The sequence below is a fragment of the Panthera uncia genome (assembly GCF_023721935.1).
Source record: "Panthera uncia isolate 11264 chromosome A1 unlocalized genomic scaffold, Puncia_PCG_1.0 HiC_scaffold_17, whole genome shotgun sequence".
NCBI lineage: Eukaryota > Metazoa > Chordata > Mammalia > Carnivora > Felidae > Panthera > Panthera uncia.
The window spans coordinates 8,879,540-8,898,035 of record NW_026057577.1 but is presented as its reverse complement, the minus strand read 5'-3'; the positions used below and the strand labels follow the sequence as shown (position 1 = coordinate 8,898,035).

Below are 18,496 nucleotides of genomic sequence, written 5' to 3'. Positions count from 1 at the left end.
AGAAAAATATTCTCTGTGTTTAAAGCTAACTATGTAAGATTTATGTGAACAGATAGAATGATATGTGTAAACATAAAGTCCTAATGCTTAACAAATTTCCTAATTGAGAATTTTTGCCAACAGCTACATTTAATTAATAAGACAAGAATAAAAAAGCATAATGTTTTATATTCTTCACATAATTCAAAACATTTTTGTGTGCATGTATTTAAAACTTAATTCCCTCGCTATCTAAGACCATGTGTTTGCTACACTCTGCAAACCTACTCCAACAGACGATGGAAATTATGAAATCTGTTGCTTTAGGTTATTAATGGTTTTCTCACTAGGAAGTTATTTTTCCAAATAATAAAATTACAGCTTCATTCTATAACCTAAATGTATCATTTATCTAGCTTTCAGCAAGTTAGTGTAATGAAGACTCTGTCCTCTTACCAGAAGCTAAAGCCCCAGTTCAAAATCGCACTCATTAGCGTGCCTCGGCAACATTAATACAGCAAAGTCCAGACCTTGGAGCCAAATCCCAGCTCTGCAGTTTATGGGCTGGTTGAGTAGCCTTGAACAAATTATTTTACTGCTCTGCACCCCAGTCTACTCACCCTTGAAATAGAGGAAATTCTTACCTTGGGAGGGTTGCTATGAGGCCCTCTATAAAGAGTTTAGTATCCTGCCTAGCACACAATAAGTGCTCCAAAAATGATAGCTATTACTGTGACACTTAAAGATTCGTCTAACTTCATGACATGCCTTAACACTGCATTTCATTCCCAAATTTTCACAGTTCTTCATCATTTCTAACAGACTATTCAAACTGAGAAACCTTACTGCATCTTAGTGTTTTTTTTAATTAATTTAAAATGGAAAAAGAACAGTCATCAATTAATAGGATAAACAAGGAAGCTCCCCCAGAAAATACATACCAGCTTCAACTGCAAACACATTTCCTCTTTCTGTTTTAGGCAGAAGTTCAGTACGCTCTTTATTGGTGACAGGAAATCTTTGAATTAGGCTCCTAACAGCATGTTTTGTATTATGAGTCAAATTACAGGTCATCATTGCATGAGCTGTTTCTGATCCATCTTTCTTCTTCACAGTTAGGTATCTATTTGCTCCCTTTCTGAATATTAATAAAAATCATTTATTTACTATATATAGTCAATTGGTTCACATATGATGTATGCCTACTTAGGCAACACGTCTTAAGCAAAACATTGGAAAAAATCAAAATGCTTTGTGAGAAGATGCTGAAAATCCCCAAAAATTCAATAAGGAGGGGTTTGGTGCTGAAGTGGCCAAAAGACCATTTTCAATTAAAGTTTCAAAATGCTACCAATCCAGTTTTTAAACTGCAAAAATGGCTTACTTACCCACAAATGTTAAAGTCTAGTCTTAGCAGACTTCATGGTGGATGAAACATCACCAGTTAATATATGCTGGAAGCATACAGAGGGAGAAAACCAATCTGTTGAACAACAGAATCTAAAAATGATCATTAAAAAGTTATGGTTCACTGTCCAGACTAATATATCCCACTGAACGTTTCCATAGTATGCTGGTAATGTCACATCCCATGAAAACCTGTTAAAAGAACCAAGCTTAGTGGTTGGACCAAAAAAGCATAAATCAACATTACTGATAAGTATTTTTATATGCATATGGGGAGAAAAAAACAAATTTTTCAAAGCTTCTGGCTCTAGCCTTCAGTTATAAGGTAATGGTGATTTATAACAGTTCTCAAATGATTTGATGTAGGTATATTTATTTCTTCAACTGATCCAGACTGACAATGTCTTTTTTGACTTTTGTAGCTTCTAGAGTACTAGGTATAATGTTAGACACACAGGAAGTCCTCAAACGTGTTTTGAATGGTTTAATAATGCATGTCTATAATCCAGTACGATATAGTACTAGAAAAGAGCGCAAGCTCTAAAAGCATACCAACCTGGGTTTGAATCCTAGCTCTACCACTTAGTAGTTGTTGGGACCATAAGCAAATTATTTAACAGCTCTGAGCCTACGATAATAATAATACCTGCCTCAAATGATTATTCATATGATTAAATAAGATAATGCATGTTAAGGGAAAACATCTGTTAATGTTTGAGTAAGTTGAGCAGAATAAGCATTAAATGAATTAAAGCTGTTATTATAGTTTTAGTCTGGGAAAAAAAAAATCACTTATTTTTAAAAAGTTACCCAAAATACTTCATAAAAGGTTCTATCATTTGTTAATGTCACTATTATATTACAGAAATGAGCAACAAAGCCACAAATACAATGGTAAGTATATGTACAGTTTTTCTAATTTTCATTAGATTTAAAATTTTCAACAAAATCTTCACCGTAAAAATAACATAAAACTGGAGATTAACCTATACAGTTTTAGCTCTCTAAGACTTCTTAAGTGAGGCTTTTGATTTACCAAGGTTTTTAATTTCTGGAAACGTTTTATGGAATGCTTTAATGGATTATAAGCTTTCGGTGCTGTCATCTGCTTTTTAAAAAGTGTTTAGTCATCTTGAAATTATGGGATAAAAATGAAGTAACTAAATTTAACCTGATCTAGGAATTCCAGTTATTTCCATGGTAAATGACAATTGCTGGATTCTAAAAGATGATCTCTGTAGTAGGTTCTTTTCTATGGACCTTTCTGAAAATTCAGCACAGTCGTTATAGACTTAATCATCCATTCCCCATTTACTTCATAAAAATTTTAACTACAGAGGGCTGGAAGTGTGCTGGAATGATCACTAGAGCAAGACTCGGAAGGCTTGTGTTCACCTAGTAAAAAATCTTTCAACTAACTAGCTGTGTGATCAAAAACCATTTTATCTCTCTGACACTGTATACAACTTAATTCAAAAATCTCTACTATTTCTGTCAGTTCCAAGATGCTTTAATTTTCTTGGAAGTTGTCTTGGGAAAGCTATGCTATATTTCACCTGTAACTAATTTTATTCCATTCATTCAATCAATCATTAATCATATATTAAGCCCCTATTCTATGCCAGGTGCTATGCTAGAAGCCGGGATTACAGTTAAGTAAAACATACTCTCCTCAATAAGCTCACAACTAAAATCAGTCAGATTCAAACTTTCCTAACAGAGGCTGCCTACTAAGAATACATCATTTATGTACAAAAAGAACCCAAACTAAGCATGTGTGAGTACTCAACCATTACCATTCAAAATGTACTGAATTCACTTTGAACATAGGTGAGGGGGCAGAAAGGTATTATCAACTTGGTAGTTTTCATGTTTTAGTAAAAGATTCTACTTGTAGCTCTCAGTGCTCATTCCTACCATATTTAGCTCCACGGTGACACTGATAAATGATAAAAAGATGAGTGAAATGTTTGGTAAAATATTTGCATCGTTGTTTTGAGGATGAAAACATTCAATCTAGCAGAGATTTGTCCTACTATGTAAACACGCTGAGGTCTCATTTTGCTTTCATCCCAAATTGGCACTACTCTTTGAACAAAACCATTAAGGGACTCCTTTTCAGGGGCACCTGGGTGGTTCAGTCGGTTGAGCGTCCGACTTCGGCTCAGGTCATGATCTCACCACTTGTAAGTTCAAGCCCCGCATCCGGCTCTGTGCTGACAGCTCAGAGCCTGGAGCCTCTTTAGATTCTGTGTTTTACTCTTTGCCCCTCCCCTGCTCATACTCTGTCTCTCAAGAAAATAAATAAACATTAAAAAAAATAATAAAAAAAAAAAGAGAGACTCCTTTTCAAAGCAAAGTTAACTAGAAACTAGCCGCATAATGTGGAAGAGATGCTAAATACATTAATGCCACAATAATTTTTTCAAATAATGAAATGTAAGCTCCATATGCAATTTTTAATATAAAAGTAAATGTGCTAAAATTATAGGCATGAACATCATAGTATCTAACTTTCAAAGTGTGAAAGTAATCAATACATGCTATAATTAAGTTTTGGCTTCCTCTTAAGGAAAAATAACTCATCAAATTTGATGCAATTTTAATATTAATCAATTTATCAATTTACACAGTATGTTACTCAACACTTAACTCAAATACCACCCTATGCCTTATTATTCTCCACTCTCCAAATCCATAGACACTTTAAAAAAATCAGCTAAGGAGCCAAAATCTGAAATGACTTAAAAAGTTCACAACCACCAAGGACCTAATCTCTCAAAAAATAATACATATTTGTATGATGCTTTGCAAATGTGTAATTTCCTATTTCCTTAGTTTATACTTCCATTATGCAGAAAGATGCAAAGACCTAACTCCAAACCATTTTCTTCCTCATACTGTAATACAGAATTGCAGATTTATTAAAGTCTATTATCATCCTAATTTGTACTTTATTTTATGACTATGTGGAAATTAATAAACCAACCAGTTAGCTTTGTCCCTAAACAAAGCTGCTCTCATATCATGGACACTATAATTGTGGTACATTTGTTCATTCTGTGACTTTGGACTATAAGCAACTTAAAGATGAGACCTATCTAATAATTCGATTTTAACTGCTCACTGCTCCTAGGACATCACCATGAACTCACTGTAAACATCAAAAACTAAACATTAACTATATTCAAATCCTGGCTCTGCCACTCACTAGCCATGTGACCTTGGGGAAAATCACTTAACCTCTCCAACCCTGAACTGTCCCATCTGTTATACAGGTACCAGACATTATTAATAGAATCTACTGGTTAAGACTATTGTGAGGATTAAATAACCTACTTAGGGGCGCCTGAGTGGCTCAGTTGGTTAAGCGTCCAACATCGGCTCAGGTCATGATCTCAGTTTGGGAGTTTGAGCCCGTGTAGGGCTCTATGCTAATAGCTCAGAGCCTGGAGCCTGCTTCGGATTCTGTGTCTCCTTCTCTCTCTGACCCTCCCCAGCATACACTCTGTGTCTCTTTCCCTCTCTCAAAAGTAAATAAACATTAAAAAAAAAAAAAATTTTTTTTTAAGTTAAGGGCCATGACCAAAGCTAGAGAACCAGGTAGTAAGAGACTAGGAGTCAAATCCAGGTTTCCTGCCTTTTCCTCCACAGGCTCTCTCTCAAATACATATTAAGGAACCATGATGCCAGGTACAAAAGAAAAAAAAAAAAAGGCAGAAAAACTATCTTATTAAGTTAATGAAGTTATGCTAGGCACTGGGGGAAGAAAGAAAAAAAAAAAAAACGTTTACTCAAAAGTGAACAGAAAAACCCATGAAAATATAAGTCACGTACACATTCTCATGCAAATAAAAAGAAAGAACGTGTAAGAAGTTCTTCATACATATGAAAACAAGTAAAGGCATTTGAAAATCACAAGGAACACTAGATAAACACTATACTACCTTTAATCAATGATAAATTGGGGAGGGAAAGCACTAAGAAATATCCTAAGAGGGCTTGCAGAGCACTAGGAATAGGAACTATGGACTAGATAAGAAGGCAGGGTTGCCTTGTTTCCCTTAGCATCTTTTTTCCTCTCTCTGTCTCACCCACCTTTTCTTGTCCTGATAGCTTCTATCTTGCTCTCTACCTTTCCCCAGGTTTCTCCATTCTGGATCATCCCTTAAACAGTTATGCTACTGAACAAAAACAGAGGTAGACTATTCCAATGGACTTCTTTACTAAGAGTAATTTCTTTTTCTTTTCTTTTTTTTAAGTAGGCTCCATACCCAGCACAGAGTCCCACACAGGGCTTGAACTCACGACCCTGAGATCAAGACCTGAGCTGAGATCAAGAGTCAGACACTTAACCGACTGAGTCACCCAAGCACCCCTCTAAGAGTAATTTCTAATGGTCATTTCGAAGTTAACTATTTATAATTCAAAACCAGTTTAGGGGCACCTGGGTGGCTCAGTCAGTTAAATGGCCGACTTCGGCTCAGGTCATGATCTTGCGGTCCGTGAGTTCGAGCCCCGCGTCGGGCTCTGTGCTGACAGCTCGGAGCCTGGAGCCTGTTTCAGATTCTGTGTCTCCCTCTCTCTGACCCTCCCCCGTTCATGCTCTGTCTCTCTCTGTCTCAAAAATAAATAAACGTTAAAAAAAAAATTTAAAAAAAAAGTTTAACCATAGAAATGATATAGCTGCTTTACAACAGACATTTGTTAAGACAGACCTGAAACCTCTAAAAGCAACTTTTTTTTAATATTTTTTTTAATGTTTGTATATTTTGAGAGAGAGACACAGAGAATAAGCAGGGGAGGGACAGAGAGAGCAGGAGATACAGAATTCCAAGCAGGCTCCAGGCTCTGAGCTGTCAGCACAGAGCCCAATGCGGGGCCGAACCCCCAAACTGTGAGATCATGACCTGAGTGGAAGTCGGATGTTCAGCCAACTGACTGAGCCACCCAGGCACCCCTTGTATCTGCAACTCTTCAACCCAAACAACAATGAAAACTGGAAGATCTTTCTAAGTTTGCAATGTGAAAATTAATAAAAGGAAACCTCATTAAAGTGGACTGGGGATGCTAGAAGAGGAGGCTGGTAGGGAAAGCCAAACCACTCATGTCAATTACAGGAAAAATTGTCAATTACAGACCCAACAGAAGACTCCTCCAGAGGAAAGTAGATTCAATTACAAGCCCCAACAGGAAAAGATGTACACTGCATCTTCTACAAGAAATCAACCACCCCAGCAACCCAGCCAATTGAGAAACCAACATCACCCTGAATTTCTTGCTTCTCTCCAATGGACTTTTGTTCAAAACAACCCCTCCCAACTTCCTCCTTCTTCTCCATAAAATAATGTTCCTCTCTTCTGTTTGTTGGACTTTCGGATGGTTTTGTACACTAGCCTGCTTGTCCCACATGGCAACTCTCTACTTCCAAAGAAACCCATCTTCTGCTGGTAAAATAACTGCCGGTTTTAAAGTTGACAGCAACAACTTCAGTTGGTATCAAAACCTGATTACATTGACAGGCTGTTTCCAGTATTTATCTTACTGTGAACAGCCTATATTTTTCGGCAGAAATATTGTGATTAAAGGTGATGCCTGCACCTTACGAGGAGTTATTACATAACATACTGCAAAAAAATCCTAAAATGTTCCTAAAATCTGAATCTCAAAATCTACTTAGTCCAGGTATTCTTGGATAAAGGATTATGGCCCTGTACTCTTTTCATTTTCAAGTGCTGTATTTAACCTACACAGAGGACTATGCTATGGGCATGATTGAAACCTAACCATTGCTTTGCACACTGGCCTTAGTAATGTTCAAAAGGCACATTCACCCCATTTGCAACTATGTGGATGGTACTAGAGGGTATTATGCTAAGCGAAATTAGCCAGTCAGAGAAAGACAAATACCATATGACTTCACTCCTATGAGGCCTTTAAGATAGAAAACAGATGAACAGAAGGGAAGAGAAGGAAAAATATAAACACAGGGATGGGGACAAAACATAAGAGACTCTTAAATACAGAGAACAAACAGGGTTACTAGGGAGGTTGTGGGAGGGGGGATGGGCTAAATGGGTAAGGGGCATTAAGGAATCTACTCCTGAAATGACTGCTGCACTACATGCTAACTAACTTGGATGTAAATTAAAAAAATAAATTAAATTAAAAATAAATAAATAAAAGCTGAAACACAGAAACAAAAAACAAACAAACAAAAGGCACATTCACCTAAGCTAAATCCCGTGTCACTCAGTAATGTATCACTGTGGGCATTCAAATACCAGACATTCCTACACCAAATACTTTCATCTTAAGACATTCCTGTTGTTTATTAATATATTAACCTAACAGTCATTTTTTTTCTCTCTTCTTAACCTAAACCCTGGTAAGCTGAAATTTGATCTTCCTTTCCCCCTCTCGGTGGCTCTTAACCAGACACAATTTTGCTCCCCAGAACATTCTGGCAATGTCTAGAGGCATTTCTGGTTGTTAAAACTGTGGGTGGAGGTGTTCCTGACACATATCAATATGGTTAGATATACTTCTAAATATCCTACGATACACAAGACAGCCTTCCACAATAAAGAATTACCCAGTCTAAAATGTTCATAGCGACAATACCAAGAAACTCTGCTATATATCAACCCCACCATCCTTATTCCCAAAATGAAATCATTCCACATAATTTTAGAGTTCTTCAATTTGGATGGTTCAAGTGACTTTTTCCCCCCTACAGATGAGGGACTCTGAAAAAAATATACTGTTTCTTCCTGGTCCATTCTATTTAATCATTTCTAATCATAAGATTCTTAAGTTGGTAGGAAAGAAAACGATTATGTATTCTAAAGTTACCACTACAGTATGGTAACCTGAAAAGAAATAGTTCTGTAAATAATTGTACTTACTATCTTTAGTCCATCCACTCTTTTTAAAAAATGAGACTTAGTTTCTATGAAAAAAGAAAACATCCTCCTCAAGCAAGCAACTTCATCTTTTAAGCTATTTTTCTTACATCTTAAATTTTTATTTATTTATTTATTTATTTAATCTCTAAGGGAAAACAAAAGAGGGAAGGATAAGAGGAAAAGGAAAAAGCTGAGTTTGGTACAGACATGAATCAGTTTATCTACATACAGTATAATTAAGAATGTGAATCTAAAACAGTAATAACTACTTCAAGAGAAACACTTCTCTTTTTTTGGCAAATAATTCTTTTTAAATAAGAAAAACTATCAGCTTACCCTTTACTTTTAGAAACCAAACCAAGAGACTGACTCAATCGATGAATAAAGGCTCTTTCAGTACTGGTCAAAGAGGAAGGAAATTCCATTTCTACATGAAAAAAAAGAAAAAAAAAAAAAACACAAAGTACCATTTGGGAATATACAATTTTCTTTCAAGGTACTTCAATATAGACACATAAATGTAAAATATGAAAAAAATCATACAAATAATCAAATTTATAGGTTACGTGAAAAGTAGATATTAATTCAAGAACTACTAAATGTCTGCCAGAATTGTGATATTAGTAAAAATTACAGAAACATATGATAGAAGGCTCTAATGTTCACCAAAGATTACTCTTATTTGGGCTGGAATCTTCAATTGGTACGATGACTGATGAACATATTTTACTCTTTTAACTTGTCCTTACTGGCTTCATTAACAAAAGGCTCACTTCCTTCCATGATGAAGTATGCTCAAGCATTATGAATGCTCAACGTCAAACTCCACATGGTCTTGCTTTCAAAACGGTACAGACTTATCTCAGACTGGATTTGTTGTTAAACACTATTGCTGAGGCTCTGTGTAATGTAAGTTCACTCTGTCCAGGTCATTGCCTGTTCAGGACCGTAAACTCCGGGTTAACGAACGGGTACCCTATTTAGGCCAGCAAACCGGACTGGGCACTCAATATGCTGTACTGATGACCGCGGGTCGGCTGCCCGTTCTGCACTGCGTGACCCAGGACGAGCAGCCTTCTAACCCTAAGAGGTGTGAGAAACGTTTCATCTACCAAAGTCTGATTGTTTTTAAGTGTTTAAGGGTGATGCTATCGGGATGTAAACAATGCACTACGTGTTCCCAATGCATTTATTTGCCTGATTTCCTTCTCTTCTACTTCTGTAGCTTAAACATGCCTCCGCTAAGGCTGCCACAATTTCCTTTAAAAAAAAAAAAAAAAAAGTAGGGGCTCACCAATACCTAAAAGCTGTGGCTAAGCCGCCCCAGGCTGCCTACAGGCCTCTCTCTGGGGAAAGAAACGCCCCCTGTAAAGGAGCAACCCGACTCTTTTCACCTGATTAATGCCGGGCAAGTGCCTTCACCCTGCAGACGCGCAGGACGCCGCGCATCCCACAGAGGGCCACCAAGCGTGGCCCCCGGCCGCCGTGCGGGCCGGGACGGGGGACGGCCCGGGTCTGCCCTCCCACCTCTGAGGCAGCCCCTTCACTCGGTGGGCCCGGGCTTGGGGGAGGCGGGGCAGCCGGCGGGGTCCCTGTCAGGAACCTCACCTCTCTGGTCCCCGTAGCGGAAGCGCTCCAGAGCGATATTGACTGCGATCTTCACCTCCTCGTCTATACGAATGTCCTTCAGCCCCTTTGCCCGGCCTCCGCCCCCAGGACCGCACGGAGCGGGGCCGCCCCCGCCGCCAGGCGCGGGCGGCCGCGGGGAGACGCTGCTCGGCCTGGACATGGCCCTGAAAAGTTCTCCCCTCGGGGGAGCGGCCAGGCCTGCCGGCTGACGGTCAATGACAGGCGCAGAAGGCCACCGCCGGGACTGGACCGCTCCGCAGACTGTCTGCGCTGGGCCAGGGTCACCAGAGACCCCGCCCCTACCCCCAACCCCGTCACCACAACAGCAGAGGAGGAGCCGGCGCCGCTGAAGCCCAGGCGAGGTCGGCAGCGCGGGCGTGATGACGTCACCGGGGCCGCAGGCGCCGGTGACCTCAGCGCGTCCGCTTCCCCGCTGCAGCAGGCCAATCTCGGTTTTCTCTGTCTTCCCGCGTGCCCACCCACAGGTCCCCCGCACCAAGGGGCTCTCGTGCAGCCTTTTATTCACTGACTCATTCTTTCCTTAAATCCTTTTTTAATTCATTCCGTGAGCAGGTGTGCGCTCCCACCGTGTTCCGACAGGCACTACACTAAGCCCAAGGCGTACGTTGGGGCCCGGACAGACGTGGTTCCTGCCCGTATGGAACTCACATTCTAGGGGGGGTCACGTTGCCAGATTTAGCTCATAAAAATGCAGGCTGCCCAGTCTGTTAGCATTTCAGGTGACGAATAGTTTTTTTAGTATTCGAATTTCCCATGCAATATTTGGGAACACCTATAGTAAAAATAAGTTATTCTACCTGAAATGCAGTTTTAACAGAAGGCTCGTATTTTATGTGACCATCCTAAATGAGAATGACAGACAATAAACAAGTACATGGTTAGATGATAGTTATAAGTGTTAGTTGAGATGATGGAATAGGAAGGTGGAACCCTTTATTTTGGAAGGTCAAAGATTGTGAGAGTTTGGACTTGCTTGTATACAACTCCATTAACATAAACCTAGTCACAGCCACCCTAACTGCTTCCACTCGGGCCTTCCCATGATCCATTCTGCAGAGAGCAACCAGAGTGATCTTTTTAAAAATATAAGCCAGGTAGGATAACCCTCCTACATAAAGCACTCCAGTAGTGCTCCATTGCAACTACTAAAAACCCTCAATTTTTTACCATGACCGTCTCAGGACCCTGCCTGAACTGGCCTCTGCCCTACCTCCAAGGAATCTCATCTCCACCACTCTCATGTTCACTTAACAGTGCTCAAATGCACTACTTTCTTTCTTTCCCTTGTACACACCAAGTTCATTACTGTCAGGGGAACTCTCCACTTTGTATAGTTTCCTCCTGCTTAGGACAATCTTCCTCCCAGTACCCCATGTGGATGCCTCTTTCTTATCATTTAAGGCAGGACTCAGTTACCTAGACAGGCTCTCTCACATCAATCTGTTATCACTCTCACCACTGTTTGAAATTATTTTATTTATTTATAATTTGCTCTTTTCATTAGAATATAGGCTCAAGCGCAGGAACCTTGGTTATCTTGTTTGTTGGTTTCATCAGCAACTAAAAACTGCAGAGAAATATTCATTGGTTAGCCATATTTTAGAATCTGGAATTGGGATTGTTCATCTCTACCCTCTGAAAACTTTCTTCATAATCCTTGAACTCCTAATCTCTTTGGTTGGTTGGCAACTAGAATGAGTTCTGAATAAGCAGAAAATGAAGGCCAGCTTCATTCCAAGACAAAACTCAGATGGTAGATAATATCTGGATGCACCAGATATGCTGTGATAAAACATTTTTACTTATTTTTTTAAATTCCTTTTATATTATTTTATTTTTAAGTAATCTCTACACCCAATGTGGGGCTCAAACTCTCAACCGGGAGATCAGGAGTCACATACTCCCATCAACTGAGCCAGCCAGGCGCCCCTGTGACAAAACATTTTATATGGGGCCAGACACATATTGTTTTCAATCTCACTCCAAAACTTCTTAGTTCCATCATTTATTGGCTCCATCATTCATTAGTTTTGTGGCTTGACTACTTACGCTGAAGTTCAGGTTTCCCATCTTATTGAATACTCATTTTATAGGATTGTTGTGAATATGGTATAATATGTAAGTATCAAGCATTGATTTAATGTTGTGTTCATTCTTTCATTCTTTCCTTTCTTTTTAAACAAATGTCAAAAATCTTCGGACTCCATGCTGACAGCACAGAGCCTGCTTGGGATTTTCTCTCTCCCTCTCTTTCTCTCTTCCCCTACCCTGCAAGCCTGGTACACATGCTCTCTCTCTCTCTCTCTTTCTCAAAATAAAAAAAATTAAAGCCTTTTTTAAATGCCTAAATACTTATATTCCTGGTGCCTACGAAGAATAGGGAATATGTTCATTCAAATAAAAAATACTTGCCCAAAGGTAGGTAGCAATAAATTATAAGGTTAACCAGCTCCTACATTCTCTGGTATTTTTCCTTACCCCTGGAAATATCTGGGTGCTGAAGGTGAAACACCACAATTCTTTTTACATGTGCTTCAGAGAAAAAATTAAAGTAGGGAATGTATAGGATATTTACAAATGATTTCAAGTTATCCTTGGCATAGAATAGACCTAAAGTTTTCATCCTTGTTTTTACCACTTAGAATTGTGTAGCCTCATGTAATTATTTAACCTCCTTGTGCTTTAATTTCCCCATCCATAAAATGGATCTGATAACACCCATGTCACAGTGTTATTACCGGGATGAAATCAGATTATATTACCTTTATGCAGATGAAGTGCTTACCGTAATTCCTGGCTCCTGGCTCAGCCTTAGCATTCTGTTATAGTTCAATGCTTTTTACTTCAATAGACAGAAAACCCAAGCAAAAAAGACCCCAAGTGGAGCGCCTGAGTGGCTCAGTCAGTTAAGTGTCTGCCTTCCCCTCGGGTCATGATCTCACAGTTTGTGAGTTCGAGTCCCACATCAGGCTGTCTGCTGTCAGCACATAGCCTGCTTCAGATCTTCTATTCCCCTGTCTCTCTGCCCCTGCCCCATTTACTCTCTCCCTCTCTCTCTTAAAAAAAAAAAAAAAAAAAAAAAAAAAAAAAAAAAAAAAAAAAAAAAGACCCAAGTAAGGACATTTCTTACCTTATATAACAAGAAGTCTAAGGGTAGGGTGGCTCCAGGGTTGATTATTTCAACATGGCACAGGATGCCCTCAGTCACCTAGCAACTGTCCACCTTACCCCTCTGCCATCCTGAGAGTGTTTGCCACTCCTCTCTTGGTTGCACATCTAGGTAATCACATCATAACACCACCAAATAAAGGGCAAGAACAGTAACTGCCCACTGCCTGATGTCCTTTTTTTTGTTTTTTTAATGTTTATTTATTTATTTATTTTGAAAGGGAGAGAGAGAATGAGTACAGGAGTGGCAGGGAGAGAGAGAATCCCAAGCAGGCTCTGTGCTGACAGCGCAGAGCCCAACATAGGGCTCAATCTGATGAATCATGACCTAGGCTGAAATCAAGAGTCGAACACTTAACCAACTGAGCCACCCAGGTGCCCCTCTGATGTCCTTTTTTTTTTTTTTTTTTTTTTTTTTTTGAGAGAGAGAGAGGGTGCAAGTGAGTGAGGGCAGAGAGAGAGAATCCCACAAGGGGCACAGAGAAAGAGAGAGAGAGGTGGGACTCACCTGAAGTGGGGCTCGAGCTCACCCAATGTGGGACTCAAACTCACAAACCATGAAATCATGACCTACGCCGAGGTCAGATCCTTAACCAACTAAGCCACCCAGTTGTCCCTCTGATGTCCCTAAGAGACTTCTCTGAAGTCCCAGGAGTAGACATCCTTTTGTCTTGTAGCCAGAATATGGCTAATCCAATAACCACCAAAGAGAAATGAATGGGATTACCATGAAAAGTGTGGTCTTTTCTGTAGCAGATGTCACCCAGAAGAGAGTAGACAAAATTAGTGTTCTCTTAGCGAGTAATAAGGGATGGAGAATGGCTATTAGGTCAACAACCAAGGAAGTTATGATAATCATCAGTGATGTTCACCAAATATTTCTGGTTTGCTTCTTTTCCAAGTGGGTAGCAGAATTGTACTTCCTGGGGGCTCCTGGGTGGCTCAATCGGTTGAGTATCCGACTTCGGCACTGGTCATGACTTCGGCTCAGGTGGTGATCTCACGGTTTGTGGGTTCAGGCCCCGCATCAGGCTCTCTACTGTCAATTCGGAGACCACTTCAGATCCTCTGTCCCCTCTCTCTCCACCCCTCCCCTTGCCTCAAAAATAAACTTAAAAAAAAAAAAAAGAATTGTACTTCCTGGCCCCCTTACATATGATTAGCTTCAGCAAATGGGTAGTGAATTGAAATGATATATGTCACTTTCAGGTTGGCCTCACTTTTCACTGTGATTAGCTGTGAATAGCTAGCAAAGCACGTACAGGAAAAAAAAGTGAACTATCTTATTCCATTCAACTGATTTAATAACCAAAAACTACAAAAAAAGATGATAAGGAATAAAAAAATTAAAGATTACATAAATGAAAAGATACACGTGTTCAGGGGCCAGAAGACTCACTAATGTTAAGATAATAATTTTCCTCACATTGGTCTATAAATTCAACAAAACCCCACTCAGAAGCCCAGCACATTTTTTTCCTAAAAAATTAACAATATGATGCTTCATATGGAAATGCACTAGAATGGCCAAAACAACTTGGAAATAGAAAAAAAAAAACAGTTTGAGGACTAAAACTACCTGATTTAAAGACTTATTATAAAGCCACATTTAACAACACAACATGGTAAAGGGGCGCGTGGGTGGCTAAGTTGGTTAAGCATCTGACTTCAGCTCAGGTCATGATCTTGTGGTTTATGAGTTCAAGCCCTGCATCAGGCTCTGTGCTGACAGCTCAGAGCCTGGAGCCTGCTTCAGATTCTGTGTCTCCCTCTCTCTCTCTGCCACTACCCAACTCGTGCTTTGTCTCTCTCCCTCTCAAAAATAAATAAAAATATTTTTTAAAAATTAAAAAAAAACGCAGTGTGGTATTGACATAAAGATAGGTAAGTAGATTAGCAGTACAGAATACAGTCCAGAGACAGACCCACATGTATTTGTACAACTGACTTTTGACGAAGGTAAAAAAAGACAGTCCAAAGGAGAAAGGATAGCCTTTCTAACAAATGGTGTTTGAACAATTAAATGGCCAAATGCAAATAAAAATTTAAAAGTACTATCAAACCTGGGGCACCCAGCTGGCTCAGTGCAGTATGTGACTCTTGATCTCAGGGTGTGAGTTCAACCCCATGCAGGGCATGGAACCTACTTTAAAAACATTGTTATAAAAAATAATAATAATAATAATAATAGGAGCATCTGGGTGGCTCAGTCAGTTAAGTGTCCAACTTCGGCTCAAGTCATGATCTCACAGTTCACGGGTTCAAGCCCCGCATCAGGCTCTATGCTAACAGCTTAGAGCCTGGAGTCTGCTTTGGATTCTGTGTCTCCTCTCTCTCTGCCCCTCCTCCCACTCATGCGCTCTCTCTCGCTCTCTCTCTCTCTTTCTCTCTCTCTCAAAAATAAATAGACATTAAAAAAAATTTTTTAGGGGCACCTGGGTGGCTCAATCGGTTAAGCATCCAACTTCAGCTCATGTCATGATCTTGCTCGTGGGTTTGAGCCCCACGTCAGGCTCTGTGCTGATGGCTCAGAGCCTGGAGCCTGCTTCAGATTCTGTGTCTCCCTCTCTCTCTGCCTCTCCCCTGCTCACGCTTTGTATCTCAAAATAAAGATTAAAAAAAATCTTATAAGAAATTTTTTTAATAATGATAATATCAAACCTTACTTCACATCACACACAAAAATTAACTCAAAACGAATTACAGGCCCTTATCTAAATATGAGCTAAAACTGTAAAATTTCTGGAAGAAAACATAAGAGAAAATTTTTCCAACCTGGGATTAGAGAAAGATTTGTTTTAGATGTGACACCAAAAGCACAAACCACAAAAGAATAAATTGGGTTCCATATAAAGTACATACTTCAGGGGAGCCTGGTGGCTCAGTGGGTTAAACGTCTGGCTCTTGATATCATCTCAGGTCATGATCTCACAGCTCAGGAGTTCGAGCCCCACTTTGGGCTCTGCACTGACAGCTTAGAGCCTGCTTGGAATTCTGTCTCCCTCTCCCCCTGCCCCTCCCCTGCTCGCTCTCTATTTTTCTCTCAAAATAATGATGCAATGAATATAGGGATTTCAAATTAGTGTTTTCGTTTTCTTTGGGTGCCCAGTAGTGGGATTACAGGACTGTGTGGTATTTATATTTTTAAGTTTTTGAGGAATCTCCATATCATTTACCACAGAGGTTGCATCAGTTTACATTCCCACCAATAATCACAAGAGTTGCCTTTCTTCACATCCTCACCAACACTTGTTTTTTCTTGTCTTTTTGATTCTAGCCATTCTGACTCCTGGAGGGTGATACCTCATTGTGATTTTGTTTTGCACTTCCCTGATGATAAGTGATGTTGAGCATCTTTTCATGTGTCTGTTGGTCATCTGTTTGTCTCTTTGGAAAAATGTCTATTCAGGTCCTCTGTCTATTTTTTTATTTTTTTAATGTTTATTTATTTAATTTGAGAGACAGAGAGGGAGGGAGGATGGGAGGGGCAGAGAGAGAGGGAGAGACAGAATCCAAAGCAGACTCCGCCGAAATCAAGAATTGGACGAGAACTGAGCCACCGAGGCGCCCCTTCTATCTGCTTTTTAGTCATATTGTTTGGGGGGGGGTTGTTTGTTCTTGTGAGATTTGATGGTGTGGAATTGTATGAGCTCTTCATATATTTTAGATATTAACCCTTTATCAGATACATCATTTGCAAATATTTTCTCCCATTCAGTAGGTTGCCTGTGCATTTTATGGATGGTTTCCTTTGATGTGCAAAAACCTTTTCAGTTTGACACGGTCCCAACAGTTTAATTTTGCTTTTGTTTCCCTTGCTTTCCCTTTCATAAATATGTTTCTAAGATCAATGCCCCAGAGATTGCTGTCTATGTTATCCTTTAGAAGTTTTTTTTTTTTTTTAGTGTTTATTTATTTTTGAGAGAGTGAGAGAGGCAGACAGACAGACAGACAGAGACAGAGAGAGCAGCGGAGGGGCAGAGAGAGACACACAGAATCCGAAGCAGGCTCCAGGCTCTGGGCTGTCAGCACTCACGAACCACGAGATCATGACCTGAGCCAAAGTCGGATGCTTAACCGACTGAGCCACCAAGGTGCCCCATTGTTTAGAAGATTTATTATTTTTTTCAATATATGAAATTTATCGACAAATTGGTTTCCATACAACACCCAGCGCTCATCCCAAAAGGTGCCCTCCTCAATACCCATCACCCACCCTCCCCTCCCTTCCACCCCCCATCAACCCTCAGTTTGTTCTCAGTTTTTAAGAGTCTCTTATGCTTTGGCTCTCTCCCACTCTAACCTCTTTTTTTTTTCCCTTCCCCTCCCCCATGGGTTTCTGTTAAGTTTCTCAGGATCCACATAAGAGTGAAAACATATGGTATCTGTCTTTCTCTGTATGGCTTATTTCACTTAGCATCACACTCTCCAGTTCCATCCACGTTGCTACAAAGGGCCATATTTCATCCTTTCTCATTGCCACGTAGTACTCCATTGTGTATATAAACCACAATTTCTTTATCCATTCATCAGTTGATGGACATTTAGGCTCTTTCCATAATTTGGCTATTGTTGAGAGTGCTGCTATAAACATTGGGGTACAAGTGCCCCTATGCATCAGTACTCCTGTATCCCTTGGGCAAATTCCTAGCAGTGCTACTGCTGGGCCATAGGGTAGGTCTATTTTTAATTTTTTTGAGGAACCTCCACACTGTTTTCCAGAGCAGCTGCACCAGTTTGCATTCCCACCAACAGTGCAAGAGGGTTCCCGTTTCTCCACATCCTCTCCAGCATCTATAGTCTCCTGATTTGTTCATTTTGGCCACTCTGACTGGCGTGAGGTGATATCTGAGTGTGGTTTTGATTTGTATTTCCCTGATGAGGAGCAACGTTGAGCATCTTTTCATCTGCCTGTTGGCCATCCGGATGTCTTCTTTAGAGAAGTGTCTATTCATGTTTTCTGCCCATTTCTTCACTGGATTATTTGTTTTTCAGGTGTGGAGTTTGGTGAGCTCTTTATAGATTTTGGATACTAGCCCTTTGTCCGATATGTCATTTGCAAATATCTTTTCCCATGAAGATTTATGATTTTAGATCTTATATTTAGGCCTTTAATTCCTTTGGGGTTTATTTTGTGTATGGTGTAAGAAAGTGGTTCACTTTTTTTTTTTTTTTTTTTTTGCATATAGCTGCCAGTTTTCCCAACACCATTTATTGAAGAGGTTTATTTTCTCCATTATATATTCTTGCTTCCTTTGTTGATTAGTTGACCATATAAATGTGGGTTTATTTATGGACTCTATCCTGTTGCATAAATCTATTTAGTTCTTTTTGTACCATTACCATACCTTGTAACCTTTTTGATTTAAAGTCTATTTTGTCTG

General features: G+C 39.7%; 1 protein-coding gene across 5 annotated transcripts in view; it reads right to left on the bottom strand.

Annotated features, from left to right (window-relative positions):
* Nucleotides 1–10,295, bottom strand: part of YTHDC2 (YTH N6-methyladenosine RNA binding protein C2) — a 95,976-nt gene extending 85,681 nt beyond the window's left edge. For 3 of the 5 annotated variants that reach the window (XR_007461636.1, XR_007461637.1, XM_049649042.1), the window contains exons 1-3: nt 9,903–10,295; nt 8,631–8,721; nt 921–1,117 (exon numbers count right to left, since the gene is read on the bottom strand). Coding sequence is in view for 1 of the 5 variants with exons in the window: in XM_049649042.1 (XP_049504999.1) it covers nt 921–1,117; nt 8,631–8,721; nt 9,903–10,083 (469 nt within the window). In the remaining 4 variants the exon portion in view is untranslated. Of the gene's footprint in view, nt 1–920; nt 1,118–8,630; nt 8,722–9,902 lie in introns of those variants that run through there. The other 2 variants (XR_007461638.1, XR_007461639.1) reach the window with 2 other exon arrangements.
* Nucleotides 10,296–18,496: the final 8,201 nt, after the last annotated feature.